The 20,323-nt window shown below is 38.8% G+C and overlaps 1 protein-coding gene across 1 annotated transcript in view; it reads right to left on the reverse strand.

Moving 5' to 3' along the window:
* Window positions 1-301: 301 nt before the first annotated feature.
* Window positions 302-20,323, reverse strand: part of ALPK1 (alpha kinase 1) — a 159,042-nt gene continuing 139,020 nt past the window's right edge. Inside the window, exons 8-15 of the mRNA XM_043971670.1 lie at window positions 19,650-19,726; window positions 17,206-17,301; window positions 13,414-13,518; window positions 10,725-12,837; window positions 7,820-7,973; window positions 5,105-5,267; window positions 3,635-3,821; window positions 302-680 (exon numbers count right to left, since the gene is read on the reverse strand). Coding sequence (XP_043827605.1) covers window positions 487-680; window positions 3,635-3,821; window positions 5,105-5,267; window positions 7,820-7,973; window positions 10,725-12,837; window positions 13,414-13,518; window positions 17,206-17,301; window positions 19,650-19,726 — 3,089 coding nt within the window. The 3' untranslated portion in view covers window positions 302-486. The remainder of the gene's footprint in view (window positions 681-3,634; window positions 3,822-5,104; window positions 5,268-7,819; window positions 7,974-10,724; window positions 12,838-13,413; window positions 13,519-17,205; window positions 17,302-19,649; window positions 19,727-20,323) is intronic.

Genomic DNA, 20,323 nt, shown 5'->3' on the forward strand with positions numbered 1-20,323 from the left:
AAGATGCAATGGTAGAGAGAATTTCTTCACCTGGGAGTTCCCTGTACAACGAAATCACAAGTCTATCCCTCTTTCTCATTCAATAATAATGCACTCTTATAAGAACAACAATTACAGATAGCCAAGTATAGTAAGAATATATCTAGGGGCAGCTAGGTGGTGAAGTGGATAGAGCACCGGCCCTGGAGTCAGGAGGACCTGAGTTCAAATTCGGCCTCAGACACTTAACACTTACTAGCTGTGTGAGCCTAGGCAAGTCACTTAACCCCAATTGCCTCACCAAAAAATTAAAAAAAAAAAAAAGAATATATCTACATGATATAAGGTAAAAACAAATAAAAAAATCCATCCCTCATTTTTTAAACAATGTTAAATATCTGTATATCTACTTATCAATGATGTCCTGAAAGTTAACTGATTTTTCTTTGTTTTATCTAACCTAAATTTATTGTTTCAATTATATCACTGTTGAAGGAGAATATGTGCCTAACTAAGATGTTCAACTGAAGGTCTAGTCAAACAAAGTCGACGGCAGATTTCATTACACTCCACGTGCTGATTATTGAAGAAATAATAAATGCCTCTTTTCCCAAAGTTCGTAGTCACATCTTTATGGTCAAGAGAATGAATCTGGGGATCCGTGAGGTAGATGACCCCTTTTCCATTACCAGTCACCCAACCTGTGATAAAAGATTTTTTGTTTTAGAATCCTTATGACACATCATTTTGGTATTGTAGAATGGGCACATTTCTAGAACATATTTATTTAGAGCAGGTGTTCTTCACCTGGGATATGTGAACTTGTTTTAAAAAATATTTTTTAACAGTCTTTCAATATAATTGGCTTCTGTATTTGGTTTTATGCATTTAACATTTTAAGGATGGGTCTACAGATTTCATCAGACTGCCAGAGGTCCAGGAAACACATAAAAAGAGGTTAGTAACCTTTGACTTAGATACCTAGTAAATTTTATGAGAGCCAGGATGTTCATAGAATGTTGTGTTCAGATGAACTCATTTATGCTAAGAGTTGACCCTAATCAATCTCCCAGAACCATTTTATAAGATTTGCAAAATGCTTTGTAAATATTATCTCATTTGATCCTCACAACAACCCTGGGAGGTAGATGCTGTTATTTATCTACATTTTACATATGAGGAAACTGAGGCCCGGGAAGGCTAAGTGACTTGCCCAAGGCTATACAGCTAGTAAGTGATTGAGGCAGGACTTAGGCTCAGGTTGAATTCAAGGCTGTGAACTCACTCTATCCACTTTGCCTCCTGAAAAAAATGGTGAAGCTGATATTTGGGTTAATAGATTACCAATGTTCTTTTTTTTTTTTTTTTTAGTGAGGCAATTGGGGTTAAGTGACTTGCCTAGGGTCACACAGCTAGTAAGTGTTAAGTGTCTGAGGCCGGATCTGAACTCAGGTACTCCTGACTCCAGGGCCGGTGCTCTATCCACTGCACCACCTAGCCGCCCCCCCCCTTTTTTTTTTTAGAAAACTGGAGTGGGGAGATCTTTATTGACAGTTTCTCAGATGTAGATCCCATATCTCAAATATATAAAGAATTTTGTCAGATTTATTTTGTTTGTGTTTGTGTTTTTGTTTTTAGTGAGGCCATTGGGGTTAAGTGACTTGCCCAGGGTCACACAGCTAGTAAGTGTTAAGTGTCTGAGGCGGGACTTGAACTCAGATACTCCTGACTCCAGGGCTGTTGCTCTATCCACTGCGCCACCTAGCTGCCCCCCGATTACCAATGTTCTTAAGGTCCAGAATGCAATAAAATAAACTTAAAATGAATACCAACTCTATTCTTATTTTAATACTTAAAAGACCTGTGATTTCGTCAGATCCTTGGGCATGGGTGTTTCCATCACTGATTCATTTTAAAGCCCTCCCTTGACTAAATAGATGGTTTCATGGATTGCTGCTGTGTTCAGAGAAATTAATGTCCAGGTTGCCAGCCTTGTATTGATCAGCTTCTGTGAACTTGACTAGGTTGATCCTATGACAACTAAGCCCATAATTTGCAGCTTGGTATAACCTTCTAAAGATTGCATTTTCTTAACATGGCCTTTAAGAAGCTATTATAATCTCGAAACACAGCTAGCTGATACACTGGATAGAGTGCTGGGCCTGGAGTCAAGAAGACTTATCCTCTTGAGTTCAAATACGACCTCAGACACTTAATAGCTGTATGACCTTGGCCAAGTCACTTAACCCTGCTTGCCTCAGTTTCTTCATTTGCAAAATGAGCCAGAGAAGGAAATGGCAAACCATTCCAGCATCTTTGCCAAGAAAACCCCAAATAGGGACATGAAGTGCCAGACATGGCCAGGCCTGGGCCTGGCATTCCATTTACTGTGCTACTCAAATCCTGCCTTGGATACTTACTAACTATGTGACTTTGGATAAGCCAATTTCTTCCTTTTAGCCTCAGTTTCTTCATTTTAAAAAAAATGGGGATAATTTGATTGAACTGAATTGTCAGTTTTAGAAGCTGTAGCAAAAGTTTTATGCTAATTTAATCTTATTTACCAACGAAATACCTACCTCATTGAAAATCAATGAAAAAATAAATACATGTAAAGCATTTCATAAGCCTTAAAGTGATAAAACTACTAATATTTTGGGGACATCCTGTATGTATTTACCACCATCATCATCAAGCTTGTATGATTTCTGCCACAGATATGAATGAGAAAATAACAAGGGGTTCAGAAGGTATTGTCAAAGATGACTTTGTAACATGGACATCACTGCCTACACTTTCTGGGCACATGTCATGCTGTAAGATCTCTGTTAGTTTTCCACACAGTTTATTGCATGAGATGCTCCCTACCCCCCACACATAACACAGTGAAACACAAAACCATACTGGGAAAGCCACCCAAATAACCAGACTTATTTGAATTGCTCTGCACTTCCAAAAAGAGGTCTCACCTCTCTCTCACTCTTTCTTTTGAAAGATAGTTACAATAAGAAGACTAATTTAGAAACAACAACTAAGAAGTTTGTACCAGATTTGATTTTTTTTCAAGGACCTCAAAAGATAAAAATCCCATTCTGGCAGCTTCATAAGGATCACCACCCAAAACGATTGCCTATTTGCCCTATGGATCAATTGGCCAATCTCTTTGATTGTGGGAGGCAGCTTACAATAACATCTGTACAATAAGAATAAAAGTCTGGAAGAAAGAAGTGCTGGAGAAAATTTAATAATCAATATTATTAAATCAATAGCATTTAGCTCTACGAGTGAGAAATTTAAATGGTAATTCATGATTTTGTAGTGGAATCTGGGGTTATATGGAACTAGATCCACTCAGAAATTATGCAAATATGAGTACCTAGTATTCAGTAGTTATTCAATAAATTTTTATTGAATTGAATTGTGACTTTTAGAAGCAGCAGTAACATTTATAGAATGCTATCAGTTCATTTACAGAATGAAACAAGAAAATGTCTACCTTAATCTCCAGCAGAATTTGACATCCTAGATGGTACAATCTGTTTTTAAAATAATAATTATTATCAGGAATGTAGACAGAGAGGCAGACAGGCAGAAATTTACATATATAATATACAAGATTATGTTTGGTTAAAAAATAATAAAAGTGGCCACGTACCTTGCAAATCAACCACAACATTTGTGTGATTGGAAAACTCATAACAAAAATGTCCATAAGCCAATCCATATTCTGTGGCTTTGTACTCCGTTTTCACTACTTTTGTGTTATTGGACAGTTTAACAAATTCTCCCAAAATGTAAGGTTCCACACTGACACATCCTTTAATTGTCTTGCCCTCTAAAATCTGAAAGGCAACAAAGAGGGGCAAAGGGGGGAATCAGGGAAGTACCATGGAAAGAGTCCCTGGTTTAGATTGGGGTTCAGATCCTGTCCTGGGATCCCGTGTGACCTTGGGAAAGCCATATAACTTCTCTGAACCTCAGTTTCCTCATCTGTAAAAAGGGATTAATTTACCCATTCCCAGTGTGGTTAAAAAATTCTATGCAGTCAGTTGGTCAGCAGATCCTTTTCCTTGCTGGCTTCTGCCACTAGAATATGTCCACAAACCTAAGCACTCTTATTTTCTATGAGGGACTCAGAAATTACCAGGCTTCCTCTGTCTAGGGCCTATATGTGTATTATGTATACATATATGTTTGTGTAAATATATGTGCATGTATCTGAATATGTGTATATATGTGTAAATATGTGTGTGTATATATGGGGTATATATAGAAATGGGGTATATATATATATACATATATATGTGTGTGTGTATATATATATATGGTATGCTGGTAAATTTTTAACAATAGACTCTTCAAAAATGCATGCAAAACATACTTTTAAGTTTAATTTGCATTATCAATTTTTTCTCTATCAATTTCTTAAGGCTGGACAATAATCAAAATAATAAATCAAGCCTTGATTTGTAACATTTGCTGATTTCCAGGGGTATAATTGCCCACACTAAAAATTTAACAATTGGCCATCTAGAGTCAGTAAGACTCAGTTCTAGCACACCAACCAATCAACCAATCAGCATTTATCAGGTGCCTACTAAGTGCCAGGCATCATGCTAAATGTTGAGGATACAAAAAGAGGCAGATAATCCCATTGAAGGCATTATTTTGACCAATGCAGGTGAATACCTGATGTTCCACATTTATCTTGAAAAGCTTCTTGGGGGGGCGGGGCGGGGTAATGAGAAATTAGATGATTTTTCCGGGGTCACCCAGTCAGTCTGAATCTAAGGCAAAAATTGAACATCCTGGCTCCAGGGCTAATTATCTACTCAATATGCCACACTGCCTTCTGTATTTTTATGTAGACTCCTAGATCTAGAATTGGAAGGCACTTATAGAGCATTAAACCCACACTCATTTTATAGATGGAGTAGCTGAGGCACAGGTAGACTAAGTAACTTGCCTAAGGTCACACAGATTCGAAGTGTCAGAAGTTGGTTTTAAATTCAGGTACGGTGACCAGAGTCAGTGCTTCTTCTACCATGCTGTCTCCTGTTCATCCTTTCAGGGAGGATCTTGTTTTGGAGTCCATCCCTATTGTGATTTAGCATAAATTTCTTACCAGCAGTACTGTGGATGGGATATAGAAGATCTGTGTTGGGATCTTTTGCTCATAGAGTCTTTTGTTAAACTCTGTGACATAGTACTGTGCTGTCATCTGTCTCTCCACATCGACGAAGTGATGCCAAAGTCCTTTTTGTGATTTATATTCTTTCCCAACGTATCTATGGGGGAGAAAAGCAAACAGATGCTAGAGCAAGCTCCCTAAACTCAGGGCAGAATGGGAGAAGAAATTGATTCAATGTATTTGAACAGGCTTTGAAAAGCTTAACAATATACAACCAATACACAAACTCTATACAAACACAAGGCTTTGCCTCACACTGTCAGTTCTATTTCCTGTATCTAGTGATTTCAATGGTTTTGCCATGACAGAAGCTGAACATATTTTGATCCTTAGCTCTCTTCTATCAGTGCTATTGATCACAAGGAGAAACTATTTAATATTGACATTGCACCAGACACCCATGGGTGCAGGGATCAAGAAGCAGGGTGATTCAGGAAAAAGAGCCTTGGATTTGGATTTAGAGAGTCTCTGATGCTTACCACCTGTGTGATCTTGGGGAAGTCACTTAGCCTGTTTCCTTATCTGTAAAATGAGAGGGTTGGATTGGATGAACTCTTTTTAGCCCTATATCTATAGATTTGACTCAAGTTCGTGACTTTTTAAAAAGCCTACAAACGATCAATTCAACAGAAAGCCTATGGTTGTTGTTTTTTTGTGTAGAGGATTGTTCAACTTGAAGGTGCAGCAGGGAGACGTGGTTCTCCGTAAAGGTTAAAGATATGTGCATTGGCATGTTGTTGAGTGGACTGAGGACATGGCTAATATCTTCAATGTCTTGACTCACTGACCCCTCACTGAGCATGCAAGATCAAGTCTCATTAATTAAGAATGATTTGGTGGGATTTGGCTATTATAGATAAGAGAGGCACATTTGTGCTGGCCCTAAAAAGGAACCTGACAGATTTTGGAAACTCTTACTTGGAAAGTTCCCAAGACAGTTGAGCATAGACAGGAAGACTGTGGAAAAACTATGGATAAACTTGAGTCCCAGGGGATGGGGGAAGGGAACACAATGAAGTTGCATGTCAATCATATGACAAGGGATAGCGGTGAAAGAGCCAGGTACCTAACTTGGAGAGAAGAGGATCCTGGGACCCAGCCTTCTAAAAGAAGGGGTGGTAGTATACCCAAGCAAGACCAGTCTCAGAGAGGAGATCATGCATACAGTCCACAAACTGGAGGAGGAATAGGCCTGAAATATAACAAAAACCTGGACTTTTCTCTCTGCTTTTATAGTGAGTTATTGAGATGTTGCAGTTCCATTGGGCAAGGAGCTTGCCTTTGTAGGAATCCCTAACACATTTTCCTTCTGAAGTAGTCCAAGTCCTTACTTAGGTAAGTACCAAGTAAGGACTTGAAGAAGGGAATTATCAGCATGTCAAGAGATTCCTGCTCTAGCAACCTTAAATTTATTTCTCTTCTACAGAGAGTTAGTATGAGCCCAGAGTCTGGGAATTTGGTGGACTTTAAGTTCAAAATGAATCAACAGGGTGAAGTGAAAGTCCCAAAGAGGAATGCAGTCTTGGGATACATTTAGAGTAGCACAGTCTCCAGGAAAAAGGAGGCGATTCTCTGATTCTCTGCTCTGGTCAGATCATTCCTGGAAAGTTGTGTTTAATTCAGGGTCACAGTTGCTAGAGCTCTGGGCCTAGAGTCAGGAAAACCTCAGACACTTACTAGCTGTGCGATGCTAGGTAAGACACTTAATCCTATTTGCCCGAGTTTCCTCATCTGTAAAATGAGTTAGAGAAGGAAAGGCAAACAACTCCAGTATCTTTGCCAAGAAAATCCCAAAAGGGGTCACGAAAAGTAGGATATGACTGAGCCACCACCACCACCTGCACCAGCACCATTGCCATCATCACCACATTTAAGGAAGAATGTTGATAAATTAGAGAGCACCTAGGATGGTGAAAGGTCTTAAGTCCGTGCTACTGGACAATTTAATGAAGGAACTGTGGACTCTTAGCTTAAAGAAGACAAAGCTCAGAGGGCCAGGATAGCTGCCTTCAAGAACTTGAAAAGCTTCAGAAGGGCTAGACCTGGTTCTGCTTGCCCCCAGAAGATAGGACTAGAAGCAATGAGAGGGTGCCGAAAAGAGGTAAATTTTGGCTTGAGAGAAGGTAACGCTTCTGAACAAGATTTGCTATCGAAAAGCAGAATGGGCTGCCTCAGAAGATAATGGGTTCTTCCTCACTAAAAGCCTTCAAGCAAAGGCAAGATAACCATTTTTCAAGTATGTTATAATGGGGATTCTTTTGGAGGAATGAGTTGGATGTAATGGCAGCTGACCTCAATCTTCTGAACTCTGTGGCACAAAAGCTTGTTTACATCTTGGGATCTGGTTCTGGATTCCTTTGGACTGCATAGCATGGGGTTCACTTGATGGGCTACTATGAGTCCTTTTCTGCATCTGCCATAGGATTGACTCTGATAAGCCAGTCAGTTCATTCCCAATTGTTAAAACTCAAACCCTCATTCTCAGTGAGGTACATATGGATTGACAAGGCCTAGAAAATATCATTAATCCTCTCAACCAAGTATTACTGGGCATGCCTACCCCCCTCTATATGTGATCTCCTCAAATTCATCAAGGAACTTCCTTGAATTGCATTTACATTAATATTTTCCCTCCTTTTTGACCAATACCTTCCCAAAATTTCTTCCTGATGAAGGAGGTGTATCCAAAAGGCATTTCTTTGTTTGCCTTTCTTCTTTACAACCAGGTAGTCACCAAAATACACAAGAGTTTCTTGGGCTGTCCACAATTCTGATTTCTTAGAGTATTTTAACAAAAGAGCATCTGGAAAAAGAAAAGGTGAAATTAGCCATATCTTGAACAAGGCTATTATAATCCAGGAATAAGACTAAAATAAACAGAGCCCTTAAGTTTTAGTACTCCTTCTGGGGAAATTTTTCTTCAAATCCTTGAAAAATATTCCCTCTCAAATCTCCCACATTTTAAACTTCTAACTTCTAGACTAAAAGGTAGTAACATATGATGAATTTGCAACAAAGAGAAGCCTTACACTAATAAAACATTCTGTTGTGGGTGATTGGCAAGGAGCAATATAAGATAAGACAAACATTTATGGAAGAAAAATTCCTGACACATGTGATGTGGGACACAGAAAATAGAAAAGTAATCATTCAGCAAGGGAAATATGACCCCATCATTTTTCGACACCCTGAGGTGACCTTGAAACATAGAATACAGAGGTACAACTGTGTAGGATGGTGTAAAGAAAATAATTTCTCTGGCCTGCTCCTCCATAGATTTGTCAGCATCCTTTCCTGTAAAAGGGTACTCTTTCTTCTCTCCTCCAATTCTGGAACTATCAACCATGATCAAATCAACCCTGCCATTCTTACTGGATGACATGTCAATCTACTCCTCATCCCTATAGCTTCGTGGGCCAAAATACCCTTCCCTGCCCACTGCTCCTTTTTGTATGTCATTTCCCTACGTGGAGGGTAGAGGCTGTCTTTGCTTTCTGTATTCCTGGCATTCACCACAGTACTTGATACATAGTAAGTGCTTAATAAACATTCATTCATTCATTCATTCATTCATTCATTCATTCATTCATTCATTCATTCATTCATCCATCCATCCATTCATTCCAATACCTCATTTGAGTCATTATTTTTCATATTATTAGCTATGAAACTACTGAGCCAGATTGTCTCATTGGAGCTAAAATCATCTTCTGTGTAAAAGGGGGAATCTATCCAACTTGTCTACTTCACAGACATGCAAAGGGGATAATATATGTGAAAGCAACTTGGAGATGTTAAAACAAGAGGCAGAGAAAAGGTGCTCTTGGTTTGTTACGGGATTCCAAGACAGCAACTGTGTAATTAATTTCTGAACCGGTTGCCTGACTGAGGCTTGTGCCTCAACCTGCGGGAGGTGAAAGCTTTATTTGAAATTCACTAGGCCGCCATGCAGCCTATGGCTTCTGCAATATTCACTGGAGTTTGCAAAAACTGACTTCACTTAGACATCACAAGATCCAATGTGCTCTAGAAAGGGAAGAGCCTTAGGGTGGAAATCAAAAATTCATTGGATCCTGGATCTAGAGATGTATGAGACTTCAGCAATTATCTTGTCCAATATCCTTATTTTAACCCAATTAGGGATGGTTAAGGAGGTTGAACAATGTAGCAAAGACCACACTGACTCTACGCATTAGCCGTGGGATTTGAACCTGGGCCCACAAACACCAGAACCATCTTCTTTACACTGTTCTGACTGTGTGCTATTCCCTGTCTCCTCTATTCACTAGCTTTGTGACTTTGGACTGTTTGCCGCTCTAATTTGGGCCTGAGTTTTTTTGTTTGTTTGTTTTTGTTTTTAATGTGTATAATGAGAGAACTGGACTAGAAGATTGTCAAAGTTCCTTCTAGTTCTAATGTTCATTGGATCATAGATTTAGACTTGGAAAAAGCATCTTAGAGACCACTGAATCCAACCCCTTTCTTTTACAAATGAAGAAACTGGGGCACAGAGAGATTAAATGAGTTGCTCACAGTTATACAACTAGCAAGTATCTGAAGCAAAATTTGAACTCAGGTCCTCTTGATTCTAGGCATCATTGTTGTCATCGTCATCATTATCATCATCACCACCACAACCACAATAACAATAATAAATGATGATGATAGATAATATTTATATATCGCCTACTATAAGCCAGTCACTGTATGAAGCACTTTACAGTGATTATCTCATTTGATTCTCACAAATACCCTGGGAAGTAGGTACTATTATTATCCCCATTTTACAGATAAGACAAAAGAGGCTAAGTGACTTTCCCTGAGTCCCACGGTATGTGTCTGAAGCAAGATTTGAACCCAGGTCTAGTCCACTATCTATTAGGTCAAACTGCTTCTGAGTTTATTATTATATTTTTGTGAGAGAGCGCAGGTGGTGCTATTCTCTTTTTTGAACTAAGAAGGACAACTGCATTGGTCAAGCTGGGCTAAAAAGAACATCGCTTGGTCTCTATCTATTATAGTCAAGCTACAAATTCAGTCAAATGCCACATAAAATGTACAATATCCTGTATACATGCCTATCTATCATGTTTGATATTTGCTAGAGGGATCTGAGCCTTTCATGAATTTTATGTCTCAGAGAATATATATATATATATGTATATATATGTATGTATATATGTATATGTGTGTGTGTATATATATATATATATATATATAATTTTTTTTTGGTAATATCTGGGGATCCTAGATTATTGTCACCACCCAACGGTCTCCGCATCCTCCCAACCTTCAAAAGAATCCTTCCCTGGAACAAAGAGTAGTTCAACAAAACAAATCAACATGTATTGCCAATGACACATGCCTCATTCTTCACTCAGTCTCTCCCACCTCTCTTCCAAGAAGGGCAACATCTAGCTATTCAATTGAGCCACACAAGTATTTATCCAAGGTTGCCAATGATGCAGAGGTGGCCATGTTCAGCTTCACAAATCAAAACCCAACTTGTCAGCTTCTTAAAATCAGACCCTTGTTCCCTACACCATTTACTTACTGTGTGCTTGGTGGAGTTCCCTGGGCTTAAAAACTCCTGTGTTCTCTAGTCTCTGGAATAACCAGTCATGCCCTACTCCTGACAGGAGTTTCTCAAAGTCATTTTCCTCCAGGGTTCGTGCTTCTAGGACTTCTTGCTTGGCCCTTCCTGGTATAGATACAAAAGAGCTTCCGCTGGAATTCAGAAATGACAAGGGGCTTCCCGCCCCAGAAGAGCCATTGGAGAAATCAGGTGAGTTGAGCCACCCTGATAAGGAGGAGCTAGAATTCTGTCTATAGTTTCCAAATTCATTCCCCCCACCATGATCCTCTGTGGTGGTATCATCACACAGGCTGGGGAAAGGTCTGCCACTGTTTGCCCAGGAGCTATGAGCATTGTTCACCATCAGACAGGTTTGCTCTCCCAAAGTATTCAGTCTATGAGACCCATTTTTATCTGCCCAGTGGCTCACTTTACTACTAGTGACCTCCGGATCTTTGTCCTCTGTAGATGCATCTGACTCATCTGCTTGCCCTTTTGCCTTTCTTTGTTTCTTTGTAGCCCAGTGATGAGTGAAAGAAGTATCAGTTACAGCGGAATTGTTGGCTAAGGAACAAGCAGAAGAGACTTTGGTATTTTTATGTTGGCCCAAGGCAGCATCTTCTACACTCTCTGTAGTTTCTACTTCTAGATCAACCCAAGAAGTCAGTTCTCTAAACACGGATTCTTTATTTCTTTCAGTTGTTTTTACTCCCTCCTCTTCTCCATTCCTCACTCTGAGATTCCCTTCAGCTTCGGGTAACACATCAGTCTCAAACAAGTCTGATTCTTCCAGGGAAGGCAATGAGATCATCTCAGTAGACCCGATGGAGGTAGGGGAACAACAAGAAGAGACCTTTGAATGTCCAAAAAATGGAGAGCCATTTTTGGATTCTGTATTTCTGATTTCCTGGACATTTTCTATTTCTATTTCTCTGTTGACTAAGATCGCTTTATCAGAGACTGTGCCTATTGTCTTGTGGGGAGTTAAGGGAGTTTGCTTACATTGCTGATTTTGAGAAGCATCCAAACAGTCTTCTTTAGAGTTCTTGACAGAGGGAGGGTGAGGCGCTGAAACATGGAGATCACTGTTTTCATCATGGTTCTCCAGGTCTTCAGTTAGGGCTGTAGAACACTGAGTGTCTACTAGTCTTTTTTCTTGAATGGTCTCCCTCCTGACTAGCCCATCATCAGCAAGATCATCTACTTCCTCCCAGCTACTAGAAAAGCTGGATCCTGATATCTTGCTCCAAGAGCTAGATGTCTGACTTCCATTCAGAGAGTTGCTAGAAACATCAGTTTCCCTATTATGGAGGTGGTCTGGTTGTTCAGTTTCTGTCTCTTCATCAAGTGAGACATGAGCTGCATTTGACTGGGGCCATTTTCTTTGTTCTTTTACTTGGAGCTTCCCATGATTCTGTGGGGTTTTTTGTGAAGAAGGAATATCAATGCTTTTTTCACTTAACAATTTGTCATCACTAGTACTCAAGGTGTCCATGCTTTTGGTTTCAGTTTTCAAGGATGTGATACAGGCTCCTGTTTTTATTTCCTCTTCCCCCCTCCTGTGGCTCCTACATATACTTTCAAATACTTCACACACTGAAGCATGGTGTTGGGAATGCCTTTCAAGGACTCCTTTGAAATCCACTTTGCCATGCAACATAGGCTGATCAATCCAAGATTTGTAACTTTCTGGGACATAAGATCTGTCATCTAAATTGTGGAAACTTTGGACTTGCAAATACTTCTTAACCTGCTCAATATTAGACATGATCTCCTGGGCCAGTGTTTCTTTGTCTTGAGTCCCCCTTGAAGCAGAATAAGCATACAGTTTCCCCACTGCTTCTCTACAAAGTTTATCCGAAACACAGACAGCTTCAGTCTCCCCACTGAGGCTCCGGTGTACTGTGGTAAGGCAGAAAGCAGCTTTGATAAAACTATGAAGTTCCTGTTTTCCAGCAACTAGGTCAGTGCCTTTTTTGGTGAGGAGGCCAATTTCAAAGGCCTCTTTGGCTTCAGATAAATACAACTTTTTCTTTTCTGGAGGACAGTCATTAGAATTAATATAGGACAATAAACATGTGCCTTGGATGTTCTGTGGGAAAAACAACAAAATAGATGTTGAGTTAAAAACCTGGGATTTTCTTTTACCAGAGCTTAGGATGGAAAGATCTCAGAGCTAAGGCACCTTTAGAGAATACTGCAGAATGGTTTTGGAAATGCATAATTAAGCAGCACAGAAAGATAAGGGATGTTGTATGTGTCTATTTACCATTCCATTGTGACCGTGACATTTTTCTGTTAAAGATGATTGACCCATGATTTCTTGCCCATAGAGCCAAGGCATGGACCTTCCATTCAAAATAAGGCAATTGAACATGTATACACACACAAACTGATCTTTGCATCAATATGCATTCAGATAATAATACTTAGTACTCAAGGGCAGATGGCATTTTATTGCTCAAGCAGAATTAACTTAGCTCCTACCATGGTGCTACAATACTAAGTATTAAAGCCTTTACCCTACATGAATAGTCTCTAAACTAATACTGTCAATTACATAGCAGGAAGCCTGGCTTAACTGGATTGATTTTTTTCCCTACCACTGGGTAAATCTGAAAGGCCATAGGGCAAGGAAAGACTAATGGGCTTGCTCTACCACACTTACCACAGCTGTGAGCACAAAAAGTGGGGTGTACTGGCTAAAGGCGGCAGCCAGCTTACAGGCTGCTGCTGCTGATAGTAAATGGTGATCAAACTCTCTGAGAAGGTTCTGCAAGAAAACAGAAGAGACAACAGGACTTAGATACCTTCTTGACCAGGGAAAAAAAGTGAGAGGGAGGGTGCTAAACTGCTCTACTCAAGATTCACACTTGGGCTTCTGAACCATGGCTCTCCTAACATCTACAATGAAAATACAGCAGGAAAGAGGAGTGGGGAGTGGGGCTGGAATTGGAATTCTGTGTATAACACTACTCCTTCCTGCCTTTTCCTTTCTTTCCCTGACTCTCTCCCTTCCCAAAGAGAACAAGATTTCACTTATACCTTTTTCCATATAATAACCAACTAATTGATGATTATTGCATATATATTGGCAAAGACCTCATTAGCTTGTAACTTAATAACAACTAGGATACTGGTATAACTGAGTTCCATCTGTACATATGGAGTTTAAGGTCTAGTAAAAAGTTCTTAGACAGAAGGGACTGCTTTGTTTTCGCCTATATAGCCAAAGCACTCAGCACAATGCCTGGCATATTTTGGGGCTTATATTTATAGCAACTCTCTTTGTGGTGTCAAAGAACTGGAAATTGGGGCAGCTAGATGGCGCAGTGGATAGAGTACCAGCCCTGGAGTCAGGAGTACCTGAGTTCAAATCTGACCTCAGACACTTAACACTTACTAGCTGTGTGACCCTGGGCAAGTCACTTAACCCCAATTGCCTCACCAAAAAAACCAAACAAACAAAGAACTGGAAATTGTGGGGATGCCTGTCAAATGAGGAATGGCTGAACGAGTTGTGGTGTTTGATCATGATGAAATACTACTGTGCCATAAGAAATGATGAGCTTGTTGATTTTAGAAAAAACATGGGTAGACTTGCAGTAAATAATGAAGAGTGAAATGGGGAGAACCAAGAGAGTGTAGAGCATAATATAATATTATATTATATTATACAATACAATGTAATATAATAATACAGTAACAGCAATATTTTAAAGAACAACTTTGAGACACGAAGTCATTTTGACTATCATAAATACCCAAATTAACTACAGAGGACCTATGAAGGAAGTCATTAGCTGCATCTAGAGAAAGAACTGATAAATAAAAGTATGTAAAAATAAAGTATAATACAATTTTACATATCTATATATACATATAGATATTTTTCTTATTAGTGTCTAATGATAGCCATCTCTAGAGCAGGGGGAGGGGAAGGGAAAAAAAGGAAAAAGAGAAAGTTACATGATAATTTTATTACATATTTAAAAGGAATAGCAAGTTGTACATAATTGATTTGCAGTTTCATGTATAATCATCTTTTTAAAAATTCTACTATGTTGTGGAAATGCTTGTTTTATTACAGAAATTAACAATAAAAAAATTTGAAAGCTTGTTGATCAAATAAATAATTGAAGTGTGATATTGTCTGAACCTCCCCATAAAGCAGAATTATTACTTTCAACATTTGATAAATAACTTGATTTTTTTGTTTTATTTTGTGTGTGTGTGTGGGGGGGCAATGAGGGTTAAGTGACTTGCCCAGGGTCACACAGCTAGTAAGTGTCAAGTGTCTGAGGCTGGATCTGAACTCAGGTCCTCCTGAATCCAAAGCCGATGCTTTATCCACTGTGCCACCTAGCTGCCCCATAACTTGATTTTAATAATGTTAATTTTAAAATTCTCAAATTGCCATAGAACATGATCAGATAAACAACTTTGAATTTGCAACAGAACTCCATTATGGCATGTAAGAAGGGCAAGAGACCAAACAAAGAGTCTTAATTTTAGCTGAAATATGTTGAGACTCCTAAGTTGTTATGTTTCCATTTTATCAATTTAATATGCCTAATATGCAACCAAATTGTGGTTTTGTTGCGTTTTTTTGAGGCAATCAGCATTAAGTGACTTGCTTACATAAGTAATGAAGTATTTTAAAATATAATATTTTATGTTATTATAAGGTTCCCTTAAGCTTGTGTTTGCCCAATCTTCACATACATTTTCCCTTTCATATGACAGCTATCATGTTCTGATTTTAATTCTATAATTTTGCATTATTTCACAATTCACCTTTCCATGTTTCTTTGTATTGTAGGAGTGGACTATGCGGGTAAGGAGGGGGGCAGTCTTTGAAACCTACACAGGTATTTCCTTTTTGATCCCTCTGGGAAAGCCAACTTCCCTGTGGCCTGACGGTTCAGGAGGTGGTCTTGTGTCATAATGAGTCATTCAATTGGCTGAAGATCTAGAAGAACTCATGATGGAGAATTACTGAGTGAGGTATCAAAGAGGGTCAATTTGGCCTTTCATTGTTCTCTTCTCCTTTGCACTTCTGAGAAAGCAGGACTAGTTTGATCTGGCCTTGATATTCAGTGGGGGAAGGATGGTAACCCTGTGTCCTAACCAACCATGGTGACTGTGAGCATGTGGCCATCTCTGTCTCTTGGGGTTTATTCTTTCCTGAATTTTGACAAAAAGGTTATTCTGGGATGTAAGTGCACAGGAAACCTGTTGAATTCAGGTGATCCAGAGATTCCATGGGTAGTCCTATTGGTGGTCAGAGCTAAATGGTAGAAGTAGCAGCAGCCACTGGATACTAGTAATGGTGAACAACACTGGAAAGAATTGTAGATGCTGTGGAAAGACATTCAACTAAGGATGATAACCACTTTGGGGAATATGGTTCCTCTTGACAGAGGGAAATGTCAACTATAAAGTCCAGAAAGGCACTGATCTTTGGAATTCATCAGAGATCTATACCTAAAGGGAACTTCATGAGGACTGATTGACTCCTCTAGGGTCGCAAGCTGGCAGGGTATCCCTTTATTACACATGTACTTCATTTCCACTGTATTTTAAGCTTGAGTACACTCTCCCCAGGGACCTTGTGTGTATAAGGAGAGAGTGCATCTTAGGTTTTAGAGGAAATGTTATTATACAAATTCTCCTTACTTTCTGTAAAAGCTAATTGTCTTCCTTGTTAAATGCTAACAGGGAGCAAACTAGTGGAGATTTGTGATCAACAGTCCTAGAAACCCACCCCCTCAGGTTTATTATCCCTATGACCCTGAGAGAGAGAGAGAGGAACAGTCAGCCACTCTCTGTGGACTTACTCTGAGAATGCTTGTGATGGTTGGGGAAGTGAGCCCAGAGGGGATCCTGTGTTTATATTCCTCATACTTATTAATTTTAATTATATAATTCCCTTAGATTGATGTAATAGCATAGCAGCCATTTCCCAACTATGGGATATTAAAGTCATTTCTCATTTTTTTCAATTACAAATAATGTTGCTATAAATATCTTTGAATGGACAGCTATTTTTTTTTCATTTTAATTATACTCTTGGGATACATTTCAAAAATATAATCATTGGGTCAATTATTTTTGTAATTTATAATGTTCAAAAAGATTCTACCAATTTGCAATCCCAACAACAATATATAACTCTACCTGTTTATTCCCAAGTCCACCAACACTGAATTTTGTTACTTTTTTGAATTTTTAGCAATTTGATGGGTTTAGGTTGGCAATTCAATACTATTTTAATTTTCTTTCCTTTGTTTTTTAATGAGGTTGGGCAAATATGCAAGTGATCATTTCAAATTTGTGTTTTGTCTTTTCGTATCTTTGGACTATTCAGCCTTTTTGGTTAAGATAAAAAAATGAAGAAATCAACATGCTGAGGGAATTTTTGTCAGTGATTCTATTCTATAACACGCTTGATAATTACCAGGGTAATTTGAGGGTTGTTTTTAAATTTTTCATAATCCTTCTTGCTCATAGAAATGAAGATATCTGCTAATATACCCAGAGATGTAGCAATTCCCTGTAAAGAAAAACAAAAGAGGTTAAGTGTCAATAAATAATTGGGTCAATTACTGTTTGTGTCCTATAGCATAAATTGAGCCCTCTCTGTAGTTACTACTCCTAAAGATTCCAGAAGCTTATCACTTAGCTTTTTTTTTTTTTTTTTTGCGGGGCAATGGGGGTTAAGTGACTTTCCCAGGGTCACACAGCTAGTAAGTGTCAAGTGTCTGAGGCCAGATTTGAACTCAGGTCCTCCTGAATCCAGGGCCGGTGCTTTATCCACTGCGCCCCCTAGCTGCCCCCAGCACTTAGCTTTTAAATCCAAGGCCATAGACATCATGGGGAAGTGGGATGAGCACTCAGCAGAAGTTGCTGACTCCACCATAAAATCAATCAGTGACATTGAACAAGTTACATTAACTCTGTTTCAGTTTTATCTTCTGCAAAATGAGGAAGTGGTTACTAAGGTCCGTTCTCTCTCCAGGATGCCTGTGAGGGCACATGAATTTACCCAAAGCATTTGCCATTTCTTGGCAAATTTTCTTTGAGTTATCACTACAGGGTCATTCTCAGTGTTTCTAGATAGTAGGAAATGTCACTTAAACCCCGCCCTCAAAAAACCTCACCCCAAACTATATTATAACAGGAGCATATAGACCATAGATTTAGAGCTGGGACCTCAAAGCCATATAATTTTACAGACAAGGAAACTAAGGCTCAGAGGAATGAAATGATTTGTATCATATCAGACAGGTAGCAAATAAGAGGCAGGATTTTAATTTAAACCCTCTGATGGTAGAATTAGATCATTTCCACCGAGGTAGTGTTTCATCTTACAGGCAATGAGGTGGGGCAGTGGACAGAAGTCTGCACTTGTTGTCGGGAAGGAAAGAATGAAAGGAAGAAGAGAGAGAAGTAAGAAAAGAAGGAAGGGAGAGAGGAAGAGAGGAAAGAAAGAAAAGAGGGAAGTAGGAAGCATTTATTGAGTACCTACTATGTGTCAGGTCCTATGCTAAGTGCTTTACAAACCCCATCTTTTTGATCCTTGAAACAACCCCAGGAGGGAGTTGCTGTTATTATCTCCACTTCATAGTTGAGGAACCTGAAGCAGACAGAGGTCAAGTGGACTCATATCTGACCTCAGACACTTCCTGGGTATATGACCCAGCACAAGTCATTTAACTTTCACCTGTAAAATGGGGACATCTACCTCAAATGATTATATGAGATAATATCTGTAAAATGCTATATAAATACTAGCTATCATTATTACTTTACTCAAAGTCTCCCAGAGGTTTAATTAGTGTTTAGAATATTGCCAGATAGTTCCATAGGGTTAGAACATTATTCAAAGATAAAAGAATGCTTTTAAAAGTTGCTACATATAAATATACTATATAAACTATACGAATATTTTAGCTATATCAACTAGGTCTTACAGTAGAGGTTCCCAAAGCTGAGGCTCTGTGCAGTTACTGTGAGGAGTTTATTCAGTTCCAGTAAAACATGCATAGTGAACAATGGGCTAAATGTCAACAGTTTTATATTATTTATGCTTTCTTTGGGCCTAATAGAATTTCCTCCCTGGCCTTTTGGATTAAGACCTTTTCTTTTCCTGTTAAGACTTATAAAATACCAATCACAAAAATGTTATTGGATTCATAGTATATATTATTACATACTTTCTAAATTAATGAATATTAATACTATATATTATTTAGGAGGGCTTGTGAAATGTTTCGATATTAAACAGAGGTCCTTATATAGGTAAAGGTTAGAAACCACTATCTTGAGATATTTTAGAAAACTCCATATCAGGCCCCTTAAATTCTTCTGGAAAGAGGTAAGATAAAAATCCTGAGTAAACAAATAAAAGTAGATAGCTTTAGAAATATGGTTTGCCCAGGATCCAACAGTGAATAAAAGCAGAACCAGACCCAAAAGCATGCTTCTGTATTGTGCTCCCTACCCATCATGCAGAGGAAAAATAAAATTAAGATGATCCAGGCAAATAAAACTTATGCTTTAATCACTTATTTTTTGGTGAGGCAATTGGGGTTAAGTGACTTGCCCAGGGTCACACAGCTAGTAAGTGTTAAGTATCTGAGGCCAGATTTGAACTCAGGTCCTCCTGACTCCAGGGCCAGTACTCTATCCACTGCACCACCTAGCTGCCCCTTTTAATCCCTTTTAAACACACACACACACACACACACACACACACACACACACACACACGGGGGGGGGGGGAGAGAGAGAGAGAGAGAGAGAGAGAGAGAGAGAGAGAGAGAGAGAGAGAGAGAGAGAGAGAGAGAGAGAGAAGGAAGAAGATACTAAGGGAGGGGAGAGAGAAAAGAATTAATTCACCTTTTTATCTGGTTGAGGAAGTTCCAAATACCCAATGATTGAAGCCCAAATTAATTCTGCAGCTTCATACCACATTCCTGAAATAAAGCAGATTAATAGTTAGCAATCATCTGAGCTTCCTCTATATAAAATGCCTCTGAACATCCTTTTAAAACAACAAAAAAAGAATATTCATTCTGTTGATAAAAAGCTGGGTTGGATTCGCAGGTTGATTTTATTTAATCTGTTTTTGACATTTGGTTTATATCTGTCCTTTTTCAGACTTATAGGGAAATGGGTACTGGATTTGTAATATGAAGATGTGAATTCAACTCTTGGTTATGTTGTTTACCAGAATGATCTTGTATAAGTCACTTAACTCCTTTATTGTTTGCTATTAAGTTGTTTCAGTCGTGTCCAATTCTTTTTTGATCCCATTTGGAGTTTTCTTGGAAAAAATAATGGAATGGTTTGCCATTTTCTTCTCCAACTCATTTTACAGATGAGGAAACTGAAACAAATAGGGTTAAGTGACTTGGCCAGGGTCACTTAGCTAGGAAGTGTCAGAGGCCAGATTTGAACTCAGGAAGATGAGTTTTCCTGATTCCAAGCTCAGTGTTCTATTTACTATGGCATTGCCTAGCTGTTCTACTTAACTCCTTCAGATCTTAATTTCCTCATCAGTAAAATGAACG

The sequence above is a fragment of the Dromiciops gliroides genome, chromosome 6 (genome assembly GCF_019393635.1).
Source record: "Dromiciops gliroides isolate mDroGli1 chromosome 6, mDroGli1.pri, whole genome shotgun sequence".
In the NCBI taxonomy this organism is placed as follows: domain Eukaryota; kingdom Metazoa; phylum Chordata; class Mammalia; order Microbiotheria; family Microbiotheriidae; genus Dromiciops; species Dromiciops gliroides.